Source organism: Trichoplusia ni, chromosome 10 (genome assembly GCF_003590095.1).
Source record: "Trichoplusia ni isolate ovarian cell line Hi5 chromosome 10, tn1, whole genome shotgun sequence".
NCBI lineage: Eukaryota > Metazoa > Arthropoda > Insecta > Lepidoptera > Noctuidae > Trichoplusia > Trichoplusia ni.
In genome coordinates, this window is record NC_039487.1 from 5384649 (window position 1) to 5408098 (window position 23450).

The following is a 23450-nucleotide window of genomic DNA, read 5'->3' on the forward strand; positions in this document are numbered from 1 at the left end:
TTCATTTTTTTTAATATACAATATGGAATATCATCCTAATATCGCGGGGTGTTTCACAAACATTCAAGTCACATGCACAAAGACACGCAGATTGACAAGCATTCTTGGATCACAAAAACGTTTGTCCTATTCGGGATACCTGACAGACAAATTCGTTTTTTTTTATTATTTCCTGCAATAGTATAGTAATAAAGTTCGGTTCCATTTACCCGATGTCAAGAGGTTGTCGGTCAATAGTGGCGACTTTCTTGTCATTGTTGCTGGGCCAGAGGTGTCCATCGGTGACAGTGTCTTCGAGCGGCTTGGCCCGGTGCAGCGTGCCCGCCTCGCTGTTCATGTAGCGGTACTGTTGCTGCTGCTGGATCGGGCACTCCACCTCGCCTGCAATGGATAGGGAAGTTAGTGAAAATGTCGTTTAGGTATTTGGAAGACAATTTATATTGGTACAGCTTTATATGTGTACACTGGTCTCACGGTAGCCTGCGAAGTTCTCACTTGGGACTCGGTTAAGGACCGACAATATTCAAACCTAGAGGATTTCTAGTCTCAAGGACAATTTGCAGTTAAGGATTTTGCTATCAGTAGACTGGGCATGAAATGGATTGAATACGTTTAAACTAAGTACAACTATTTAAAGAATAAAGGCAAACTAAGACGAACGCCATCTCAGTCTGCCCGTGACCATGATACCTGCAAAGGTTTCGAAACGTCGGGAACTAAAATCTAAAATTAAACCGCGATAAAATCCGTAAAAGTAGTTTCATTTCAAAGGCAAACTATTTCAAAAATATGTAAAGCAAGATAAAAACAAAAATGTTTAAGCAACTAAACAATTACGAATTCCATCGCTTCATACATTTTTCTATTAGATAAACAGATGTAACTCAGGCATGAGCACATTATTACATCACTCAGTGGGAAGCCCACATTTTTGAGCAATATACCTCATTTGCGAACGTGGGCTGGTATATGTAAAGCAAGGTTTGAACGAGATCATAAAAAGACTCATATTTTTGTAAAACTATTGTTTTCTCGAATTCTTGTTTTACATCAATAGGAAATTTTGATTTTATATTGTCCTCTCTTCCTCGGCAAAAACATGAGGGTGTCCATGAGGATTCCCCCGTCAAAAAAAAAAGTCTCTCATAGAGCTTTTCAATCAGGGATGTTGTTTTTGTGGACGTTAGACAACACATAACTAAGGACATACAAGAGTCTCTTAAAAGCTCAAACGTCTGGCATCTCACCAAGATATTAAAACCCATATAATAATTACAAAACCCAAACTAGCATACTAATCACATCGCAACAAGCGAGTACTTTACACCGAAGAATAAACTTTGCCCGCATATTCTTACATTCCAAATTTCTCCCACTCTATAAATCCACTCGCACCTAATAAACCTGTCTGGTACATGTAAACCTAGCCTTACAGTACAGTCAGGGGACCTTGGCAGAGTGTTAGACAGACATATGATCATCTTACCTCCTTCGTCTTCCGAGTCACTCATGAATGTATCCTGCATGAGCTCAGGCGCCGCCACTCTGTATTTGCCTTCTAAACCACCTGGAACAAAGAAAATTGCATTTTAATATAGAGTACTAAAAACTAAAATAGTTTTCCTACAAAGATACTTTGATTTAGGAACTCCGCTTTTTTTTGGTAAGGCGGGGTATCTTCTTAGACACCCTTTGCCTCGGGGGAGGGGTGGTGTCAGATTCTTCCTGACTAAACATGAACCGCCGTGCTACGTCATCCAAGTGTTTGTGCCGATTTATCGCAATGCGTTGCAATCATTCATATATCATTAACTACCCCTAACATGTTGAAGCTGAAGAAACGTCGATTGAAATGAAAGGTGTATTCAAACCATTGTCGGTAACAATAAAAAAAACTTATTTTTTTTTATTATAAATAGGCTTTTTTCAGGCTCTTTCGAATATATGATTCTAGTTGAGCGGTTCCAAAATGAAATTCTTATGGGGAAGAACTAGTGATTAAAATAGGTAGGAATGTATAGGATTATGTTGACGTATACTTGTAAAATATATCCATTGAGTAATCCTAATATTGAACACAATTGTTTATAAGGTCGCCATTTGTTAACAGATCTGGCAGTGACATGGATTCTAAATATTTTCACGTCCTGTTAATGTATAGAGCTAGATCATTTTAGTATTATGCATGTAACAGAATCCTTTTATTAGGCCACATAAATGTTTCGAACGTTGAGTACCTACTGAAATAATTTAAAAGCATTACTAGTACAATCATCTATTGAAATGTATTTTGAAACAAAACTTTTTACCATGTAACTTTTTTGTTAAATCTTGTATTGACGACCTCCGTGGTCGAGTGGCGTACGCATCGATTTCAAGGTGTCGCTAGCTCTGAGGTCCCGTCCATTTATTTATTTATTATTTTATTCATATGATCCATAAAGAGTATTTTTCTATACAATTAATGTTTCCTTTAGGATCGATCACTCGGGTTACGGGGAGGGTTATTAAAACAATCTGTCCGTTTGCACGTCTGTCGCTTTTTGCGTTCAACCATTAAATTTATTTTTGGATTGTTTTTTTTCTAAAATAAGCTAAAGATACCAGCTTTACTACACGTAAACATATTATAAACACAAAAAGCACTGTCAGCCATTAATTAGATCTTTAAAACAATGTATTCAACATTCATCAGGAACAAAAACCAATTCTCACGGAGATATTAACCTCTTTTGTTTTAAGCGGAACATAAAACATAGAACGTGTTACCAGGTACCATCTCTACCTCCTAAACTGACTGTCACTGTGCAAGCAAGACAGCGCATGAAACTACGTAGAGCGCCATCCCGCTCCCACAAAGTTTTACTTTTAAAATGATAAGACTGACATAATCCATGTGACAAAACGCCGGATATATTAGACATGTCATTTGCTGTCACCGTTTACTTGCACAATGTGAAAAGTAAAAGCTAAAAGCAGTCTTTTCTGACATTAGTTTATGCATGTTTCGTGTTTATATCGAATGCTTTAATCGAGTAGTCTGAAGATGTAAAGAAGTTTTTGTGAGGAGTAAGACTCTATTAATAAATAAATTAATAAATGCGGACAACATCACATACATTGTTCTGAACCCAAAGTAAGTTGCTAAAGCACTTGTGTTATGGAAATCAGATACAACGAAGGTACCACAAACACCCTATTATATTCTTAAAAGCAAATTTATCTATGTTCTTTCTCTAGTATGTTCGTGATGGTGTCTATTATTTTACAACTTGAAACTCAATAGTTTATTACTACCTGACAATTTTGGATGAATACGAATCACAATGTGTTATTTTTTATCTCTGACAGGTTTTATTAATATTCGATCCCGTGATAATTATCTTGTGAAATAGTGGAATGATATCCTTTTCAAACTAAACCGAACAGTACTTAAAAATTATGAAATTGTAGAAAGAACTTAAATGCCACTGAAACGAAAAAGATGTTTTTTGAACGAAGCCAAAGTTTTTTTACTTCAATATTAATTTTTATTTTAGTAACTAAATATACTAATATACATACATAATTATGATATCTATCTACACGTGTACATAGGAACAGGACAAGGAACTTTCCAAAGAAAGTGTGCGGCGTAAGGAAGTCGGCGCATTAGAATAGCGGTATGGATCAGATGCGCCCGCGCATACCGAATGCGCGACATTATATCTACAAGTGATAGACAGCTTGTTTGTTTTTGTACATACTAGTTTTCGATCCGGGTTCTGATTGTATTATATACTATTTATTTATATTTCGTTTACATGAACAATATACAATGGCGGACTTAATGCCGGAGGCGTTGTTTGCCAAACTACAGTTTTTTTATGTCATAGGTAGAAAGTAAGGTACACACTATACACTATATTTATAATGAAATACGAATAATATGTTATCACATATTGTGGTATTAAATACCGCACAAGCAGAAATCAAACTCGTTAAGCTATAATTGAATTACGAACTTCAGTTTTATAAAGGTTTTAAAATTTGCACTCATGTAGAAGTTAGAATCCTGTACGTAGTCTTTTATACTTTTTCCAACAATGAATTGTCATGATGTCATGCACTTAAATAAGACTTACTAACACGTTTCCAGTCTACTTAACTTTTCATACTCAACAAATCCTTTATTTTCAAGTACCTCTGATATCAACTATAGTTTAACTTGAAACCAACATACATAATGTTTTTGTATAGATATGTTATCTTTTATTTACAATTGTATGCGTGTCGGTACATAGTTTTGCATTTTGTCAACGATTGTACAGTTAAGGTCAATGACAGTTACGCTAATTTAACTGTCACAGATGTTGACCGATTATTTAATTGATAAGTTTCGTTACAATGTTTTATTCAAACAGTAATTATAAAGCCTCAACGCACAGGTAGAGCGCACAAAAAATCAAAGACGAATTTTAGATATTTGCCTAAAATAATTTGTTAGGTTTATAATGTTAATGACAACAGCCCTTGCGAATTACTCTAATTAGACAAGGACACCTTCCGCTTTGGGTGGATCGAAAGGGAATTTCAGACTTCTACTGACTAAAACCCACCCATGCTTGCCGTTCGTGTACCGGGGTACCTTTTTCGGATAACCCCGCTGCCTAGGCAAGCATAAGTGTACACCAGCAGTCATAAGTTTAACAAATTTTGGAAAATGAATTTTCGCATTGTCTTAATCAAGCTTTAGCACTAGAAAACGAAGGTATACTTATAAGTGTTCGATAATCATAACATTGTGCGTAAACATCTTTTAATAGTCCTACAGTAGGCGTCAAGTTATAACTGACCTACTTCGATATTAACGCATAATACGAACCTAAAATAATATTTTCTATTTAATCGCAGTATTATCAATCCCTACTAATATTATAAATGCGAAACTAACTCTGTCTGTCTGTTATGCTTTTACGTCTAAACCACTGAACTGATTTTAATGAAATTTGGTACAGAGATAGAGTTGACCTTGAGAAAGAACAGGATAGTTTTTATCCCGGATTTTTGAAAAGTTCTTTTGGAAACGCGATATAACCGACCTCGACGCGGGCGAAGCCGCGGGCGAAAAGTTAGTATTAAATAAAGGAGGATTTCATGGTTGATTCTCCTTGGTTTATTGCGTACAAAAGTGTGTAGAAATTATTGAATTTAAAAGTTTATTTTAGGCCATCGTGTTAAGTGTATGGTTAATTGTTAAGGCTGTGTGCATCGTGCATTGGTCACGCTACATACATAATAATATGTCGTAATAAGGCTTAAGTCCATACACGTTTTTACATCTCTTCACTTGACCGGCTTTTATAAAAAAAAAACATAACAATTTCACCAAAACATATCTGAACTGGACCGGTGTCTGTTTTACATTTAAAAAAAAAGCATTACAAAACTCAACAATATTACCAAATTATTATTGAGGAACAAATTTAAAACACATTCGCATTAAGGTAGCTTTTAATCTTTCGGAAAACTTGAAAACCAATTTAGTTCGGCCTTGGAGTGACCTTCGATCGATCTGTTAAGGACTCTTGACACGCTCGCACTTGCAAGCTACTCGCGCGGTGAGGGGTCACGTGACACCGCCAGTGTATTGCTGCATTCAGTAATTAGATTATCTGTGTTTCTGCGTAGTTAGGTTATACAAACATGATTTGATGTTGGATTCGATTTGCACTAGAATAAATAATATTGTTAATGTTGTAACGGTCGAGACAATATCACGTGTTTATCTTAAACTGTAAGTTTTCTCTATTTCCATTTATTTTCCTAAAAGTATAGAAAACGACTTGGTGAATATTTTGTATCTAGGAGAACCAGAAAGCCTGGTTATTTTTCAAAACCTTTTCTTAACTTCGTAACTTGAGTGCTTTTTTACATTCTATTAATTTAAAATCTTCATCACATAATAAATGTATCAAATTAATAACTTATTACCAGACGTTCAGAGATAGTTGTTTCTCTTCACAAACTGCCAGTCAATGGAGAAAGATACCAAACGCGTGTCTACGTTTAATAACGCATTCGATTATTACGCAAGCGTTAATTTATGACACGCGACGATGCGCGTGCGCTTCTGATGTCACCGGCTCCCGGCGCGGCGCGGGCGCATGCGTGGGAGCGCACAAGGGCCAACCAATTGACACCATGACTTTACCCTCTCACCTGACTATTGACACAAGTGACTAAAATGACGAAACGTCTGCATCATGACAATTGACAATTGACTATTAATCAATATTCGGTAGTGTCGCAAGATTTGATTATATTTACGAATCGTGTAATCAAGATACAGCTGTAGCGTGATAGTCTAATGGTAAATTAATTGAAGTTCAACTAGCGTATGTATCACGGAATGTTAAGGTCAATATGATTTATAGAACAATCCATTTACTAAATAGATTCATCATGAAACGAAGTCTATTTTTAATCAAAGATTTATTGATGAAGTGATATAATCCGGAGCCCCGCCCGACGTTCACGTCGCCGATTTCTTTGCCGAGCCCTATTCGATAAGGTCAGTAAAAAATATGGACGATGTGAGTAATCAAATGAATAGAAAATGAAAACAGTAGCCGTAGTTTTATAGATAGATAAATGTGGCAAGGTCGGCTCGTCAAAATATAGAGCGATATTTTTTTTAAAAGCTCGCTACGTAATGCTGACAACCAATAATTACTGGAACATTTATGACGTAATTTGAACTAAGTGCTGTGGGCATATTTACATTGTTGCTTGGGTGCCGTAGCTTGAAGTAAAAACGGAACACTTCGTCTGTATGTTGTAATGTCTGTAAGACAGCTGAAATTTTTACGATTGCCGATGTAGTAAACTTACGAATGCAATGATTCGTTCGGTCATACACGCATTGTGACCACAGTGCACATTCGGTGTTAATGAGTGGCCAAATACTTTTCCCTTAAGTTATTTTTATAGAACCATCAACATAGGCACTTGAGAGTCTGAATCGCTCTTCACCGGATTTTTCAATGAATCAGATATAAGAATAGTGATGTTCTTATTGTTGGGAGATGGCATTGAGGACGAACAACTTGCATTATAATTGTGTCTGAAAGTGTGTATGACACATGTTGGCAAGAGATCTGTATGAAAGTGTGACGTGTGACGTGATTTTCAGTAGTTATCACGCCAAAACAAAATGATACCGAGTACTTGGAATACTACATACTTGAATAGCTTCGGATTATTTCTGTTTCAATTGATGGCTGTTAATGACCGACCTGTTTCTATCTACCGAGAACACAGGGTGTGACGAAAATGCTTGGGCAAATTTTCAAAACAGTTTGTAACCAGGTGAATTTTCTTCGTTTTTTTTTGTCATTTGTCGAAAAAAGTTGATATGATTTTGTAGAGTTCGGTAAGGTTAAGTATAAAGTTATCATCGTTTGATTAATATGTAAAACCTACTGGAGATACAAAGGCCCGATTAATTTCGGAATTTTGGCTGAACATTCTCAGATATAGCTGTTGATATCTATAGGTACAAACACAACCATAAGAACACCCTGTATAACAGAAAGTAGTAACAAACAGATGCCTATTTAACGTACACAATAGTATATGCTGTTAATGTGTTTATTTTGGAAAAGAAGTTGAATGTTCACCTCGTAAGCGATAGTGCTTGCTTTGTTTATAATTTGAATGGGCATGTTGCAACTTGATACAGTGTATCGTGTAACAAATGAAAATAACTGTTTGGAAGTAATGCTGGTTTTGATAAACTTGGATTAAACCATCAGGGTGAATACAAACAACTTTGAAAGTATGATAATTGCAGAGACTCTGTGTTAGCGAGATGCTTGCTTCTATGACTAAAATATAAAAAAACAAGCAAATCCCGCACTAAGGAATTTAATCCGTGTGTCGCGGGAGTTTGACAAACATTCAAGTCACATGCACACAGACACCCAGACTCAGGACGAGATTCGTAGATCACGCAAACACTTCTCCTATACGGGGATCGAACCCGCGACACGTCACGAGTATTTCACATGGTGATCGATACCAGCCAGCTATTCGTGCAGTACTCTAAGAGGTAGTACGTTTGAACGAATTACAATGTTACCGTTAATTACCATAATTACTGTAACAACAATACAATACATTCAGTTACCATCGAACAATAGACTTATAGAAAACATGACATCATAAAAATGTTTTCCATTGATCAACAGAAGGTCTAATAATACTAATACGATATTACCAATAGGATTGTGTAAGAATTATATGGAGATTCTTGTGTTAGCATGTTGTTAATAAGATTAACGGCATGATAAATGCATTTACCCTAAATATACTTAATCCCTTTATGCTCTTCCTATATGACCGAAATAGATCACCAATGTACCAGCGGGCAAGATACTATGGCGCAACTTGATTTTCGATCGTGTTTTGTTGTTCTTCGGGCCTTTTTTACTCATCATTGGCCTAGCCTTGTCCCAACTATGTTGGGGTCGGCTACCAGTCTTACCGGTTTCGGAGCGACTGCCTATCTGACCTCCTCAACCCAGTTACCTAGGCGACACGATAACCCTTGGTTAGACTGGATGTCAGACTTTTTAAGCTTGTAACGATACCGAACCAACCTGTAACGACTGTCAAAGATGTACGAATAACAGCCGGGGCCCACAATTTAACGTGCCTTCCGAAACACGGAGGTAATCGCTATGACACAGATGGTCACCCATCTCAAATCTCAAAGTCGCGCAGAGCATGAGCGATCCGTGGTTCTGGCTAAGGCAGAGTAGAAGGGCCCGAGGTGTTTTTAGTCGGTGATACAACGATATATCCTCTCGCCGCAGTGCCCTTGAAGAGGGTTAAAGTCATTAGCGTTACACCCCAGAAAACAAAAGAAATTGTGGAAAAGAAACGCCGCATAGTGGTGTCACGCTTCCACATCTGCAATAACATCCCTGAAGACTGGCTTTCTTGTCTTTATTTTTGATTTGTTATCTTATGTACCTAATATTGCTTAAGTACCAATGTATCAATAGATGTTATATTTGCGATTTGTTGTAATATTTTACGATGAAACGGTCTCTTGCCAGATTCTCTAAGACAGGGAAGATTAATAACTATTTGGAACAAACAAGGGTCTGTAGTTTAACTATTGATTTCTGAAAGGTTATCAAAATATCAGGCTATGGATATTCCACTAGTGGCACGAGACTTTCCTAATATAGTTAACGTTTGAGCTATGATCATATATTAAGGGCGAATTACTCAATACTTTATCACCTGTTAAAGCTCGATTTAAGCCGGACTAGATTTTAGTCTGTAGTTCAGTCAAACATGGAAATAATGATAAGAGATGAAAACTAAAGTTAATTATTATAATCATAGTCATTTAGAACATATGCAAAAACAGTAAATATTATACAGAGACCTTTTTTGTATAAGGAGGCCTCCCTCTTTTTAGTGTCATAACATAAGAAATGTGACTCTAAATGACAAAGTAAAAAAAAATATTGAAGCTATTGAACACTTAGACGTACTATAATTAAATTTCTGAATAAATAAATAATCAGCTTCATAGAAACCTGACTTAACACCTTAATTCAGGAAAAAGATCGCTGTCTAACCTCCATAAAAAATCAGTGTAGCCTAGCTTTAAAAGAAACCATTTAGCTAATAAGGGCAGAGTGGGTGTAGGCAAAGCTTTATTTACCGAAGGAGCGGTAGTTGACATCATCGTTATATAAAAAGGTCAGTCAGTGCACATTGGTTGTGTATCCCTGCATACTAATATACCGAGGTGTAAACAATGACGGTATCTGTTCACGTGTTCTTAGAGAACAGTGGCCTTATAATTGTGTAGTCGGATTTGTATGCAGGGAGTTGCAGGTTCAATCCGAACTTAGCAAGTGCCGATATGATTTTAGATAGTTTTATGTACTTTCTATTTATTCGAAGAAACTACTGACAAATGGCGATGGGAAACATCGGAAAGAAAGCTGGATTCCAAATATGGGTTTGAAAATCCAACGTGAGCCAGTGTGGTGATCAATGTTTTAAAAATCTTTCCTATATGAGAGAGACCTGTGCTCACCACTGGGACATTTATATATCAATTGTATATTATACAATATATACAAACAGTCTAATAAATAATACGTAAGCTCGCGTGTAAGACACAAGGATTAGACGTATCTTTAAATGAAAGTTCTGTTGTGATGCAATAAACAATTGTCTTAGAGAATTTAAACCGAATTTTATGAGATTTTTATGTTAAACTTTAATGAAACTCCTGTATGACACGACTGTGGTTGCCTAGGACGTACAATTTATATTCCAGGTTTTATTTTTGATTGATTTTGTGTTGTTATAACATATTCTTCATTTCAATTTTTTGACGATTGATTTGACCTTTGATTGAACTGCAAATCTTGCATTCATATGTAAATGGGATGACAATACAATATGATGTCATGCATCTGATCTGGGAGTCAGAAGGCCAAAGGATCTTTGCAAAGCAACGATGTAATCCCATCAAGTTTGTTAAATTTGTGTGTAGTCAGAAACAAAATTATTGTGAGATTGACAACAGGTATACGTAAACAAAACGCTTAATTAGTATTAATGCTCTGAAACGGAAATTTAATAAGTTCCGTTTATTACTGAAAAATAGCTAAACACTAATAGTGTAAAGATTTCAGAACATTTACAGCTAATAAACAAGTTTGATCATGGCCTTAAGGCGTTAATTGTACAGATAATGAAATGATTGTCCAAATGACGTTAGTATTCATAGCATACAATAATAAAATGACTGAAATAATGACCGCAGAACTGTATACTATATACCAAACTTTAAAGTTGCTATACTCACATTTTCTGGCACCTTCCATGAAAATGCTCTCATTTTAAGATCGTACTTCCAACAATTTCTTACATAACAGGTGTATACAGCTATAATGAACTGAGAGCGCAGTAATTAAAGTCTATTTAGGTTAGGAAACATTAATTAAGCGCCCGTACGTTACGTTAACACAGGGATCAGTCACCCGAGCGAAAAAAAGAGTATTCAGTATTTCTATTTCTAGTATGCTAATGTGATACGGAAGTATTATTTATAGCTTGACGTGTTTCGCGTTTATCATTACGATTTTTCTTTGTTTCCGTTCATTAATTAATTAGGTTTGTTTTACGCAAAATTAGAAATTATGGCTATTAGGTTTTTTCGTGACCATAACTATAAAACCATCACTCTACAGCTAGGATAGTTACATAAGAGTAACAGTGTAAAAATGATCTAGAATTTCAGGCTTATTACAAATGGATTATAGGTCGTTAGAACCAATATGTGGTTGTAACGACCATATAACTTTATCACATAGAAGTAACAAAAAATAATAATTACAAACATGGAAATATCTACCGATATAACGTTGAAATTACTAGAAAAACAATAAAACTACATTTCTACGATATTGCAATACAAAAAATATGTAATGAAGCGGTCTTTTTGAAATACTCATGCTTGGTGTTCAAACAATGCGAAGCCCTGTTGATTAAACTCCATATTCACCTGAACTAGGAAACAAAGAATTACCGCGCTTTTTATATTACGTAAGCAATTGAAACGGAGAGAAATATTTATTTGTATTTGACACGCAAATGTACAGTTCCATCTGAGATAAACTGTCTAGATGTGGAATATGGTTTTTGTATAGTTGTATAACAGGAGCAATTATCATTGCAGTTGTGGGAGAGAGATGCACTCTACGCGCGTATAGCGCTGTCACGCTTCCTTAACAGCCAAATACCAAAATTAAACAAATAGGCCTTTTTAAAGGCACTTTTAAAACCTTACAGTAGTGACTCGAGTTGTACGGTTCAAAGTGTCATTCTTATGGTGAAGATCCGAGAAGAAACTCCATAAATTACGCTTTTAAAAATAAAATTTTACACACAACTTAATTAAGCAATGATTTGAAGAAGATTTTATCATTTGCCCTTTAATATTCGATACCTTTTGAAATCCGGAATACGTGGGAAATTATTATTTTTTTTACAATAAACTTGACACCCATAAACATGCAAAACATTTGATTTCCCATTTCCTGAAAACGTATTAGCATAGACATCCGAGAAAAATCCATTAGCTGACATAACATACATGGCAATAGTTGGTTTGTCCGTTTGAACACAATTGTATGGAACTATAGATGTTTGAGATATTATACAAATGGTTTGTACACAACAATAATACGTGTACATAAAGCATTATATTGTTTACATCGTAAAACACATGCGGAGTTTGATGGACATGTGTATTGCTTTTCATTGTCATAAATTATTCCATTGTCGCGTCCGATTGTATCTACAAATGTTTTATCAGAAACGGCTGTCGTTGAAATAATTAACTGGCGATCATTAAACCCTGGGTTTTGGATGTGTGACGCATAAAGATATTTACGAAAAAAATATAAATGAGAAGATGAGCGCAATAACGCCAAAATGACGAGAGACTCGAAAGGAGAATTAAATATTTATTTAACAACAACCGACTTCTAATAAAAAGTACTGAGTAAAACTTGATGACATATTTTCTATTTCTAATCGCAAACAAAAGGGTTCATCCATTTCGTAGATCTGAAGCAAAAGAATTTAAACAGTCACATTGAGAGCCTCTCCCTTTTTGAAGTTGCTTAAAACATGGTTCAATTTGCACAACTCAACAGATCCGTGTTGCCTTATACATAGGACTGTCCACTTTTGCTTAGGACAAATTAATACATACAATATTCAGAATAAGTTTCAGATATATCTGATCACTCCAAAATGACAATCATACAGCAACAAAATTGTTCACTAAACGCAAAAGGAAAGAACTGCATCAGTGACACCAAGAGCGAACTCAAAATGAATATACAATGAATGTCCATGCAATTGAGGAAATGGATTATTTAGTACACGTTTGTGGTGGCCGATGCGTCGGCCGGTCTCGCTTTATGAATAGCGAGCCAAATCCTTAGCAATTAGGACTCCAATTTAAGAGTAAATTGTTCATTGCGAGCATAAGGAAAGGGTTAAGAGATATCTGCAGTTAAGGATGTTTTGAATCTGTAGGAGCGACATATTGTGATGGAAAGCTGAAACAGAACTTGGTATAATGTAACAGATTTTGAACGCATATTTTTCGGGCAAGTAGTAAATATAGGACTTTTGGAATTGCTATGCTTTAGCAGTAGTTAGGTCCGGAGAAAAGTCTTAGAAAATAATTTCCTAGGTGTATTTATGAAGTCTCATGGGGTCCTATGATTTCTAATTGCTAAAAACGGGATAGTTGGGCCTCATCCCGATATTCTGTTATTTCTTAACTGGTCCAATATATATACATATATGTAGTAAGATGTAGATATGGAATTTTTAATTATAAAATTAATGAGTTTCACCTATGAATTCATCGGCAACAGGACGCAAGCCTGCCGCATATCAACCGATAAATTATAATATGTTCCAACTTTGACAACTCATAAACTATTCTTTTTTCAATAGCTAACTGTACATCAAACGACGGTATTAATTATTTTAACAATTAATATGTCATTATTGTCTTAACGACATCACAAGAACGTATTCTTTCGTAATGGCGTTTATTAAATAAGAAATAAAGGTACTTAAGTCACCTTCAGGTTCAATTTTTAGACCTCTTTAATTTAGAGGGTCAATTAGACAGGAATTTCGTTGATTGCCTTATTGCATGACCGATTGAAAATGTTAGAAGCCAGAAAATGACTGAATTTAATGATTGGGCAAATCGAATTCTTTTGTTGTATCACTTTCTGAGTGACATTTCGTAAGTACAGTTAATTAACACTGGTTTAGGCCATTACAATATAGGCCTAAACCAGTGTAACAATTAAGATAAGAATCACTAAATTCAGAATATTTAGGAAACCACAAAAATACTTGATTTAGCAATCTGTTCTTGTTCCAGACCAACTCTATGTAGCATAAATACTTAGCTTTATAGACAATAGTTTTAGGTACTATGTCTAGATTCTTAGGCTAGATATATCCTGTAGGCTTAGCAGAACCAGATATATTCGCAGAAATTGTTCATGCGTATTATGTTAATATGATTTTACGTTATATTTTATGTTAATACGTATATTTATGGGAACAGTTCCAAAAGCTGAATACGCATCCGACAAGTATAATATTTATCGTACATAAGGACACGCCTTAATCTCGAGGATCTTAAGAACGAATCATTTTCTTTTTTCATAAGAGCCTCCTTGAATTATAGCTAAAGTTGGTCACTGCAGCCATTAGGGTAACGACACAGTCGCCGCGAACGACACTTAATATGCAAATAATCTCGGTACGGACTGAAACGACATTAGTATTTGGAAGTTCGACAATGATCGAACAAAACAAATATGTTTGCATTCTTCAGAATCATGAGGACAGATAACTTGGTACTTGTGTCTCGTGTTTGATTAATACATCTACGTTAAACATGATCTCATCGTACTTATATAACTGCGTAAATTAACGTTAAACTAGACATCCTTATAGCATTTACTATTTCTGCATATGATTCACGGAGCAATTTTTATGGGCATTTTAGATTTGATACGGTTTGACGGACTTCAAACAATCTACTGATATGAGAATGTTATGTGAAATTATAATAAACGACTAGTAGTTGGAAGTGTTGGAACTGCATTTTTTAGTGCCGCAATCTAATGCGCACGCGACAAATACGACCTTATTGCGAAGTAGTTATTAGGGAAAGCAAAATCATTTCCCGACACGCGAAAACACAGCCTTCGTAGGGATAAGTGACGAAATTCTATTATCGACGAAACAAAAAGGACAGCTACATGAATATTCAACACGTTTTTGTCGAAAAATTAACCGATTTTTTAAGTCTTGACTTGTTATCTTTAACAAGATGGGAGGTACTTTAGTTTTTGTGTTTGGTAGGTGTTTGTAGCTGACCACGGGCAGTCATCTGTGTCCTAATGCGGTAACTATGATGCAAAGCAAAACAGACCGACGACCTTGGCTGGCAGATTTGGGGCCTCTGCTTTATGACATGCCATTAACCGTGGTATACTAAAACTACGTTTTACAGTCAGAAAGTTGAGAGGAATCTGTTTCTGGATGCCGAATGTTACGTTTTATGACGAATAAGAAATATGGGATGCTGTATTTTGCGTGTCATTGATTTTCTGATCAGAGGAGGACAGTTGCCAAGTCTGTGTGTCTGACTTGATATAGAGCGTAGACAGAATTGTAATATGCGACATGTAAATAATCTATACTAATATTATAAAGCTGAAGGAGTGTGTTTGCTTTTTAGTTTGAACGCACTATTCTCAGGAACTACTGGTCTGATTTGAAAAATGTAAACAGTATTAGATAACCCATTTATTGAGGAAGGTTAGAATGTATATAATATGGCTATAATTAATAAGACCAGAGCAGACATGTTACTAAAACGGGGAAAATTGAAACTTTAAAAACATTAATTCGGTTTTTAAGAGCCTAACTCATATTTTCATACTCAGTGTCACATGAAAAATAATCATTTTTATAAAATATACAATAATCTTCCGTAAGTTTCCAAAAGAAATTAATTAAAGTTAACAGTTGTTGGTGTTGCTCGACAAAGGATTTTGTAACACTTATTAAAATTGTAAACGGCTCGACGGTCGACTTAAGAATCGATTTTAGATAGGTCACAGGTGACATAACACTATTATAAGAACTAGTACTATTTATGTACACATTGTTTATCAACTACTTGTATGGAAAACAAAAGAAAGAAAACCAAGATTCCTTGACATTATTTCTAGATTTTTATCACCTCTTGGTAGGTAGTTTTTTCTGATTTTTTTTTTATTCGATCCTATATATATCTATACTAATATATACAGCTGAAGAGTTTGTTTGTTTGTTTGAACGCGCTAATCTCAGGAACTACAGGATCGAATTGAAAAAAATATTTTTGTGTTGAATAGACCATTTATCGAGGAAGGCTATAGGCTATATAACATCACGCTGCGACTAATAGGAGCGAAGATACAACGGAAAATGTGGAAAAAACGGGGAAAAACCACGTGGACGAAGTCGCGGGCAACAGCTAGTCATACATATAACATTGGAGATTTATTTTGTGATTTTGATTTGTGATCCGGTTTTAAGTCAATGTTGCCAAACAAATGATCAATAATCTTAGATCTGTTGACGAATTCCTTACAAACATCAATTTACGTAAAATTTGCGTCTTATAAAGAACTCATAACCAAACCTTATTAAACCTCTTTTCCCAAAGAGGTTCCTTTAGGGTTTATCCCGAAATAGTCTCGCTCCAGATCCTACACTATACATGATGTCAGTCGGGTGATTATCAAAACACATTTTAAAGATTGGTTCGGCGAGTTTTCGAAGTTACGAAATATTCGGGTTTATGTGGAACGAGCAGGGAATTTAGGTCGTATGACGCTAATACGCGCCTGTTTCAACGATCATAATCAAATCTTACAAGATTCGTTTATACGGTTTGTTTGTTTACGTTTTTTACGGTGGTGCAATCACGTTTGGGTGGTCAATGAAAGAGTATTTTTGTGGTGGATATAATTTTGATATGGATACGTATCGGATACTAATGTCGAGTTACATTTGTTACACAAAATGAAATTATATGTCGATAAAATAATCTAAATTGGTGCGGAATTGGCAACAGGAAGCAATTACAAATCTAAATGGATTTCTACTAATTTAGATATTAAACAATTTAACATTATACTCGTATTTAACTGCACACCTAACTTTGTAACTACGTTCATCGTAAATTACACTAATTTATCCTGACGATAGGGGAACAAAAATACATTATTAACAGCATTGTTGAAACAACGAGATTAGCGAACCCTTCCGTTATACACAATAAAAAAATATAAGAACATAGGTACCATCCTCTTTTCCTGGCTTGATGCACTGTAAACACGACACAAACTTTTTCTTTTTCACTTTTTTAACATCATTCGATTTTCCATTTGACAATTCCTTCTTCTCCTCCTTTTTCGTTTTATTCTTATTCTGTTTAACGACACCCATTTTTCACGAAGTACGAAAGCGCGGGCTTTTCGTATTTTTTTTTAAGAAGACGTATTTGCAGATGCGCGTTCGGTAACTAGTGCCGGACTAGCAACGCTAACTGCTTGCGCGCGCGGGCGAGGAAACACTGGCACTACTGGCAGCCGACAATGAGCCTCTCTAGAGAACAGCAGCGCGGCGCAGCACTAGCTCCGGCCACTAGTGGCACTACTGACAGACCACGGTGAGGTGCGGCGCGTGAGCTCACCCGCTAGCCGCCAACTCAACTATCCCGATTGGGAATCAAGGCCAATTCGTGGATTAATATTCCGTGTGTGGTCACTTCCTAAACGTTATGATAATTTCACTTGATTAATATTTCGGATATGTATCTGCCGTGAAATTTTGAATAGTTTCAAACACTGTTATGTTATATTTTAATTTAATTTGTTTAGAATCAAAACACGAGCGTATAGACGAAGGGCGTTCATGATATGGTCAGCGTAAAGTGCGTTTAAAATAGATTCTAATAGTTTTATTTTGTGAAGTGTTACAGTTCAAAAGAATCTATTTCCGGACGGGCGGTAATCAATAGTTTTCCATGGTACCGACATATAATTACACTGGGCAGCGGCCTCAAGGGCGATCTTCTAATCTAGTACGAAGGCGAGTAGAATCGTGACTGGCCGCCATTATTAATACTGCGATAGTGCGACAAGTTTTCACATTTGCGAAGACGCAAATGTCAGATTCTCAACAAGATAGTGAAGAACTTTAAACAAAGATAATTGTTTGTGTAAACACCATAGCGAAAGCAAAAAAGTGTTGAACATTTCAGCTATTTTGCATTTGTTTCAGTAGATCAAACATAGTTTCATGGTTGTGTTGGAATTGTAACAAAAAATACCTAAATCAGGCTGTTATGGACGGCCATTATGTTCATTATTCGTTCAAGGACGGCAAAGTCGGAAATTGAGGGAACACGACGAGAGATCCGGTCTTTTGATGGTAATAACAGTAGGGAAATCTTTCACGATCGAAACGCGGGTACGTACAACGTGGCTAGTTGAGATTTATGCTTGTAATATGCTAATGTAACATGCAGGGGAGTCGCGTGCGGTATTTACATGCGGACAATTGCTTTCAGATTAATGGCGAGTACATTACAATGGTAGACAATTGAGAGATCGAATGTTGAATGCGTAGTTTCTTAAGTCCACGCTGTTATCAGTACTTATAAAGCTAGGACTTAAATTAATTGCTACACTTGGCAAGTTTCAAGAGTTTTCAGACAATTCAACACACTTTTACAGATGAGTTTAAAGATAAAATTGCTTTACAAATAGAAAATGACAAATTTGGTAACTCATGCATTTCATATAATCACTTATAACTTAGGCTGGTCTAGGATGTAAACAAATACATTATATCTAAATAAAAAGCTTTACGAAGATGTTTTACATTACTTTAGTTGTTACGAAATGACTATCCAAAACTACTGTCGAAAGACAACTTAAGTCCGAGAGTACTTCAGAACATCCTTAGGCAGACAGCATGGCGCTTGCGAATCAATCTCATACAAACATACTGTGAGAGACAGTTACATACGTTATGCAAATGTCACTCTCTCGGCGTCGGGCGGCGCGTGGGCACGCGTTTAAAAGCGCATTTGTCACGCTTAGTTTGAGGCTGTTATGTAGTAGCTTGCTTCCGCGGACTATTCAATGTCACGGTAACACACTGATGATTCGAGCCACTGGGACTGATTACGTCAGGCTGAGCATAGAGTATACATCCTACAGAGGCTATAGTGTGGTACGAGTGGTATGACTGAAAGACTGATTTTGTGCATTTTGATAGATAGATAGGTTCAAATCCGCCGACCTTATACGAAGTCATTAACGTTACAAGGTAATTATCACTTGCTAAACAAGGTGAAAAAAAATCATCGTAAGGGTTCAAATGTCAATTAACTGTTTAAAAACTCAGACACCAGATTTTAAATCAGCCACAAGAAACCTTCCTTACAATATTAGGCCCAGAGGTCAGAAAGAAAATGTTAAAATGGAAAACGAATAGAAAATTTCAGTTTTAGTAGGAACTTTTCTCCAAGAATTCACTTGAGTTTGACTTCTAAGTTCATCGTTTAGAACATTTATGTGTACACAATTTGTTTACAATCCTGTCCCTTGAACTTGAAGTATAAGTGTTGACGGAGCGCTTCCACGTCAAGTCATTTCGCCAAACGGCTTCGTATCAAGCCAAAATATGATCTTGAAAGTAGTACCTATTTGTATGTTACTATTAGTCACATGGAGTCATGCCAAATGGTACCGTCGTGAATGGACTCTCCTGAAGATAATGAACTGACTAATCTGTTTGTCGACTTGTAAAAACGTAAATAAACGAAGAGGCTGCACGGATAGCTGAATTGTATAGATCACCCCGCCGACCACTATGAACGAAGGGTCAAAGTTGAATTGTGAGTTCTAATCTCGATACGCAGTTGTGTTTTCTTTAGATGTTTGTGTAGGGTGTCTTATTAAAGTGCATGTGAATAAAATATTTGAGAAACCACTGCGAAACAAGACTAAAAATTTTAGTGCAAGAAAAGTTCTGAAAAAGAAAAAATAACGATCTCTTTAATTGTGTATGCTGCAGTCTTATATGATGTGTCGCCTCTGTGCGTTATCGATTCTGTAGTTGTATCGTACCCTACGACAAATGACGCTCACACTAATTTCGCATGTTGTTGTTTCACGAAGTGTTGCCTCTGCGCGTTATTTACTCTGTGGCTGTATCATCGCCTACAGTGTTTGCTTACTCTGTTAGCTATATTCGTACGCAAGGACATGTCGAAATAAAATTTGAATTGTAAACATGAAAACTGTTTATTGAATGTTTTGTTGGTGGAGTTGAAATATTGATGTTTGGTGATGATGGGGATATTGTCTTGAAGGATGATTTGTCCTCGAACTTATTACTTGTACATATGCCGTAGTTGTAACGACATGCAGTTAAAAATCGTCCTTGTGTGTCAAGTTGAATGTAGAGACAAATAACACTTTAATAACGTCACTTCTTAAAGTGTCCTAGGTAATGTCTGTTAGTCTTTTTACGTTGTAATGCTTTTAGTTGCAACAGATACAATGTGTCAACTGTATCTTAAATAGAAACTACGCAAATTATTTTTGAAGACGATCTTTATCCCAACGACAATAGCTATACAAAGGTTTGTTCACTGGCACACGTCTTTCCAAATCTCGTGTTATCGGCATCCTAAGACCGATTAATATTCGCATTTGACACTTGCATATAATTGCAAGTTACCACGTGTTTATATACGAGAAGACAACCTATACATATAGTATGGGGCCTCGTGTAAATAAACAAATGCATAACAATAGCGTTGTCTGAATAACTGAGAAATATAATTACATTCTTTGGAAGCCGTTTCTGTCTCATTGTAGGATAGATGGCTGTGTACTCTCCTTTCATACATCTGTCCAAGATTAAGCAGTTCCAGCTTTCCGCTTAGCTTTCTTCTACTTTTACCGATCGTGCCCGAAAATAGGAAAATTACGTATCCAATATATCTTGGGAATCTGTCTAACAGAATAAACAGATTTTTTGTCAGATAATCTATCATTATCATCTCATTTTTAAGACCTTCATACATTGTAGAGTCCATAAAAACAATTGAGATTTGAGTGTTTCTTTTTGTTGAATCATTTAAATCTGCTAAGAACATAGGTAACCTTTCTTCTGACGTAGTCGTGCAAAAAGCAATCACGTCAAGACTAAAATAGCCATTACATAATATGTACTTATGTACCTTACAAGTGTAAAAGTGAGTCATTTATTTACCGACCTATAATGAAAACTGCAGCAATTGTGTTGTGATGACGCGCGACGTGATTCATTCAATGTTTTTTACAAGAATTAATTGTGGAGATGAGATAAGATTGACAAACTGTCTATTTATAGATTTAAGATGAATTGGCAGAAAGATGTCCAAAGTTGTTCGTATTTCCATTTGTTTTTGTATGGCTATATATATTATTTAGGAGTAAACGGGTCAAATAGGCAATGTTTTTAGCAATACAACATTATTTCACATATATGTAAACAAAATATACAGTGAGATTATTCAAAAGCAAAAAAGAAACATTCGAAATACATACTTCAATTTTCATGATTGTATATCTCGTGTTATCATAAAGTACCTAAATAATTTTCCGAAACTTCACGGAGTAACTTAGTTCTCTACAATCTTACTCATAAACAGGTGGGTGTAGTTAGAAACCACAGCAAACCACAACTATAACAAAATTAGTTCCGTATACCGTCACGAGAGGGCAGCACGTGTAGATAGCGATTATAAGCGATGCTAAAAATATCTATCAAGCTTTATCCTAACATACAGCAGAATTGCGAAACAACACAAAATATGGTTCAATATTTTTTCTTTGAATACTTGTCATGACCTTGTACTAAAAACACGATATTTTTGTGTTTACAATAATAAGGCTAGCATTTGATTTCCCCAAGGGTCTGTTGAAGGGCTACACAATTATGTTTTTTGGGCAACTGTTTTAATGATTCAATTTATTTGTTTGTATTTTCGAAACCTTGAATGTTGAAAATATTTTTTTATAGGTGTCTTATTTTAAGTTCTTGAATTGATCTAAATCATCTGTAAAACTTTCGTGCAAACGAAGCTATATTTTAACAAGGGGGATAATAATATCTATTTCTTATTTCATAGTATAGAGTTTTAATGTAATTAATCCATATTTCATTCTTATATTACAAACGCTGTCACCAAGATTTTATATGCATATGGTATGACTTGTACGCATGTTCGTTTTGGATACGAGTAACGCCATCTATGCCACACGACAGGAACTACGAAGGTAGAGCACTCGCTTGCGAAACCAGCGCCATCTCAATAAACTTATAAATAACAATGCATGTAGCAGAATGTTATAGAAAACATAATTAAAGCATAATAATAAAACTTAAATTAAAAAGAAATGATGTTTACTGAAAAGAACGCCATGTTATAATATTCGTATATGCTCTTTGTCTGGGTTAACTTAATAAATTATTTACTAGATGGCGCTTTTAACCAGTCGGAGTAATCTATAAAATACTAATTGCAAATTAAATTATAATGTACATATAACGGAATTTTAATCTTTAACATCAATTAATTTCCATCACACTCCTATTTATTCGTGATCGACATTTAATTGCTTATAGGGAAATTGTGGTTAAAATAGAAGGCAATAACAGGAAAATATTTTATAATTCACAGCTACGATAAATCACAACAGGCATGTGAGTCCTAGTTATAGTGAAGAAATAGATATATTATACAAGAGTATATTGACATTGTATGGGAAAGCTAAGTTTTAAAAATAACATAAAATGAGATGTGATTCATTCTTGTGATCTCTGCATCACCCTATGGTTGACTGGTAGAGAATGCCTCAGGTATTAAATCCACCTTTGCATATATTATTTTCATGAAAAAGATTTTTTTTTCTTTTTTTAAAACGACTCCCGCAGTAAGGAATCCTTGTGTCGCGGGCGATTTACAAACATACAACTCACATGCACAAAGACACCCAGACTCGGAACAAGCATTTGTGGATCACCCAAATTATGTCCTACGCGGGGATGGAACCCGCGACACGACGCGCAACGGTTTGGTGTGGTGACCTCAACCAATGAATTGGTTTTTCGCAAAATTCATTATTTAACTTCAGAAATTTTATGAACCATCTTAACACGACGCGCACCGTAGGTTTGGCGTGGTGGTCACCACCATTCAACCAATGAATTGTTCTCTTGCAAAATTCATTATTTAACTTCAGAAATTTTATGAACCATCTTAACGTACAAAAATATTTTCGAATAAAGTCTGTTGTACCAAGATTCATAAAAAATAACAAACAACGCATTTTCTTTATTATATGTTTTGAAATCGAAATAATCAAGGACTTGGCAACAATATGAAATGAAAATCTAAATAAATCGCAAGTTTATGAATGGTCAGATTGGTTGTATCGTAAATAATGATAACATATCTACGGTATTATTTTGGGGACGCAGAAATAGTGATGAGTTCATCTGGCGACCTTCCAGGTGTTGGGCAGTGTTAGGGAGTGTTCAGACTACACAACAATATGCAGATAGTGAATTACAAATACGCAATATTTTAGTTGCTCTCTACAATGTCTAAAGGTTTTATAAATATTCATTACTTGCTGTCCCGGCGAACTACGTACCCCCTTTTTTTTGCCTATTTCATTATTTTATTTTAGCACCAT

At 35.5% G+C, this 23450-nt stretch overlaps 1 protein-coding gene across 5 annotated transcripts in view; it reads right to left on the bottom strand.

Moving 5' to 3' along the window:
• Positions 1-23450, bottom strand: part of LOC113497879 (ankyrin-1-like) — a 141017-nt gene that overhangs the window by 16693 nt on the left and 100874 nt on the right. For all 5 annotated transcript variants that reach the window (XM_026877641.1, XM_026877643.1, XM_026877645.1 and 2 more), the window contains exons 18-19: positions 1487-1567; positions 210-381 (exon numbers count right to left, since the gene is read on the bottom strand). In XM_026877641.1, coding sequence (XP_026733442.1) covers positions 210-381; positions 1487-1567 — 253 coding nt within the window. The remainder of the gene's footprint in view (positions 1-209; positions 382-1486; positions 1568-23450) is intronic.